Here is a 3,768-nt window from a genome sequence, read left to right on the forward strand (position 1 = left end):
AAACAAAACTACAAGAACCTATGGGACTAGATACAGCAAAATCGCCTTATTTATTGAGAAATTTCTAATTGGTGATTTGATGAAAACAAATAACCTAAAAAGAGTTTGGAACAGTTTTGACTTCTGAAGATGTGTAGGTGTCTAAATCTGTTTGGCTTACACAACCTCATATGCAATTGGATGTGATAAACTGATATTAATATACCTCTGAACTCAATTTGAGCAAGGAGAGGTTTATGATTTAAACATTGATGTATGAAAATGGAATACGAGCAAATTCTTCTTTTATGAAAACAACTATAAAATGTTTAGTCATCTTTTTGGACGTACTATATGCACTCTTGTACTCTTACATTCTGAGGTTAACTAATGCAATCCTCAAAGAATGTTAAACTTTTCTTAGTCTTTTGTTCAGGGTTCAAGACCCCATTAGGACTTATTCAAGTTTTTTTTAATTTTGTATTAGCTTTGCTTGGAGTAACATGTATTAGCTTTGCTTTAATTCCATAACAATGCTACGGCTGAAGATTCAAATAAACCAAATATACCAGAAATTGGTGCGTGATCCTTACCTGAGTTGGGGGATCTCGAGAGAGAACTCGAGGGAGATCAGCCGTGGTCGGATATAGAAGCTCACGAGCAAGTTGCAGCAGGCTAATACAATCTCCAACCTGAAAAGGGATACATTCTCGTCGGATGAGTTGGGGGAAGTCGGCGGAGGAAGGGGAAGTCGCCGGAGGAGGGGGAAGTTAGCGGAGTTGGACGAGTTCACTTAGAGAGCTTGAGGGAGATCGACGGAGTTCACTTAGAGATGGGGGGTGATGTTGGGAGGGAGGCGGAGTTGGTGAAGTCGTCGGAGTTGGCGGATTTGGGGGAGCTCGAGGGAAGTCGACGGAGGAGGGATTTTGGGGCTTGATGGAGGAGGAGGATTATGGATTTGGGACGGGGTCCTTTTTTTGGAGAGAGAGAGAGAGAGAGAGAGAGAGAGAGAGGAAGGATTAGGCTGTTGTCCAAAGACAGGCGATTTTTGCAAAAAAACCCAGGAGCCGTGGAACTGCGTACGCACTTATCCGTATGAGATCGGCGCTGTATATATATATATATATATATATTTTTCTTTCTTTGATTGGTTCTGCTGAAATTGGTGACTATGGAGATGGGGATTTGGATTCTGGGTGTAGATTGATTGTTGTTGAAGCACCACTATTTGTGTACTAAAAATTGTAGTCAGGTTATTGTGTTTCTTTTCCTTTGACTATTTGAGTAGCTGACAGAAAATTGTTGTCAATTTTAGTTTGTAGATTACATCTGTTTTAGGCATTTCTACGACTGCAACTAAATTTTATAGTCAGGTTATTCTTTGTTATATATTTTATTCTGCTGATATTCTAATATCTTGGTCAGTTGGATTGTGCTCAGAACTCTTTTGCAGTTGAATCACTCATTTCCTGTGTTTGCAGGACTGTTGTTTACAAAGGACAACTGAAGCCAGTTCAGTTGAAGAATTACTATTATGCTGATCTTGGTGATGAAAGGTTCACAAGTTATATGGCACTGGTAAATACTCTTACATTCTTCTTAATGCACAGTCTGCATTTAACAGCAAGCTGCTTGGAGAAGTCTCTCGTAGCAGAACAAAAGTAAGGTTAAGTAATGAGGTTAAAGGCATCCAAGTTTGTATTCCTTCTGTTCTGCTGTATTGAATATTATTTGAATTTGGGTATGGATGCCTTGGGTAAGTCGGTGAAAGGTCTCAATAGTTGATGAATAATAAACGTGTTGCAGAATCCCGTTGCACTGTTCACTGTGGTCTGTACTTCAGGAAGCTTCCAATACGGAGGTGGAAAGAGAATAATATATAGTAAGGTAGCTTAGGGCTTCCACATTACTTTGTATTGGCACTGATGATAGGCAGAATCCCTAGTTCATTTTAAGTGCCTTGATGCAAAATGATCTTGGATATTCAGATGAATTTTTAATTGGCATGAAAGCTAAAGATATAAGAAATTATTGGACAGATTATTGAGTTGCTTTGCTCTTATGCGGGTACACTCTAGGTTCTCAACAAATACCTTTCCTAGCTGGGATCGTGCTCAGCCCATGCGCATCTTGGGTCACAACGGAGAGATTAACACACTTCGAGGCAATGTTAACTGGTAAAGTTTTTAGGCACTGAAAACATATTTGCAGAGATAACTGCCTGATAAATAATTGAATCTCATTTCTTTTCTCAGGATGAAGGCGCGTGAGGGTCTTCTAAAGTGCAAAGAGCTGGGATTGTCAAAGGATGAGATGAAGAAACTTTTACCCATTGTTGATGCTAGCTCTTCTGATTCTGGTGGGTTCACTTAAATATTTTTGTGAATAAAGTCCTACAGGTTACATTTAAATACAGGCTGTAATCCATATGTTTTTTTTTTCTTTCATGGTATGAGAACTTGTTGTCCTTTTGTGTACAAACTACTACATGTAAGCCACAGTATGTGTATCATTAGTGTCAGCTTGCCGTTATGCTTTTTCTTTTCTAACGGGAAAAGAGGGACAGGAACAGAGACACAATTCATGTTATTAATAGAAAATGCGAGGAAGGAAAAAATTAACGCACATGTATTAAATACCTTATCTGATATATGTGATGCAAGTAACAGACATGATAAGATGTTAAATACCTTATATGATATTCAGACCGATGAAGATGGTCGATGATGCAGGCATAATTCTTGCTCCATATTTGAACATACAGAACCCTGTGTAGTGTTCTTTGAGTATACTGATATTTATTATCTCACCATAACACAAACATTGCGTCAACAATGGTTGTTTTGTTTGTTTCCTGTTGCAATGTTTCAGTTATTAAATCTTAATTACATTTTGTTGGATTCACTTGTATTAAATTAATTGGAAGAATGCACTCTAATCCCCTTCTTTTTTGGTGCAGTGTCTTATCTGTAGAAAAAGGAAATGAATCCCGCCTTAAGCGGATGATATATAACTTGATCCCTGTAGGTAATTGTGTTGGCTGTTTTCCTTTATAAATTCAGTTCTCGAGTTTTCTTATGAGCGAGGACTTTGACAAGTTGTGTTTTGTTTTATTTGTTCCCTCTTATTGAACTACATCCCCATTTAGGATTTATGTTGCATGTTTAATCTGGATTTATTGAGTTTGATTTGTGTCATCTCTGCGCAGATGGGTCAAAAGTTGAGGATGTGAAGAAGCCTGTCAATCCAATTTCCTTCCTCTTGCGTTTCATTTTGGGTACCAACGCCGCAACCTACTATGTCCTGGTGCCCATTTACATGTGGATTAAGGATCAGATATTCCCCAAGGGTATGCCAATATGAAGAGAGCACTGGCAAAGCAAAGAGAGATGACATTTATGTATTCATTCAGAACTAGTAGCGGCTTCTTTGTCCAGATTTTTGTATGAAAATCTATTATGATTCAACTGATGGACAAATTTTTTAATGTTACCAAGTGAATGCATCCGCTCGCTTATGGTGTTCTTTTGAAGTATTTATATATGTAACACTTTCTTAAGGGAATTATGTGCTTAACGCAACACTTTCTTGATATCTCAACAATTCATAATTTGGACGCTTATGAAAGTTCAATGCCTTCATTTTCTTCAGAATTACATCTATTTGGTATTGTGTTCTTGATATAACTATGATATGTTAATTACTTAATTTATTAACTTAGGTATGACACTTACCAGCTTGTTTGAACACTTACCAGCTGACATTACTTACAACAGCATGTTGCCTGGG

The 3,768-nt window shown here is 37.7% G+C and overlaps 1 protein-coding gene across 8 annotated transcripts; it reads left to right on the plus strand.

Annotated features, from left to right (window-relative positions):
* The first annotated feature begins 1,118 nt into the window (after window positions 1-1,118).
* On the plus strand, window positions 1,119-3,328 carry LOC109828555 (glutamate synthase 1 [NADH], chloroplastic-like). Of its 8 annotated transcripts, none has more exons than XR_002243747.1 (6): window positions 1,119-1,640; window positions 1,786-1,866; window positions 2,019-2,156; window positions 2,235-2,338; window positions 2,939-3,002; window positions 3,188-3,328. XR_002243747.1 is itself a non-coding variant. In XM_020395524.1 (5 exons), the coding sequence occupies exons 1-4, from the start codon at window positions 1,549-1,551 to the stop codon at window positions 2,950-2,952; spliced, it is 237 nt and encodes a 78-aa protein (XP_020251113.1). In that variant the 5' UTR covers window positions 1,119-1,548; the 3' UTR covers window positions 2,953-3,002; window positions 3,188-3,328. The 8 variants fall into 8 exon arrangements, 2 of the variants coding, with proteins under 2 accessions (XP_020251113.1, XP_020251112.1); XR_002243748.1 differs by having other exon boundaries at window positions 2,058-2,156; XR_002243749.1 differs by having other exon boundaries at window positions 1,786-1,861.
* The last annotated feature ends 440 nt before the right edge of the window (window positions 3,329-3,768 follow it).

Source organism: Asparagus officinalis, unplaced genomic scaffold (genome assembly GCF_001876935.1).
Source record: "Asparagus officinalis unplaced genomic scaffold, Aspof.V1 AsparagusV1_Un2352, whole genome shotgun sequence".
Lineage (NCBI taxonomy): Eukaryota > Viridiplantae > Streptophyta > Magnoliopsida > Asparagales > Asparagaceae > Asparagus > Asparagus officinalis.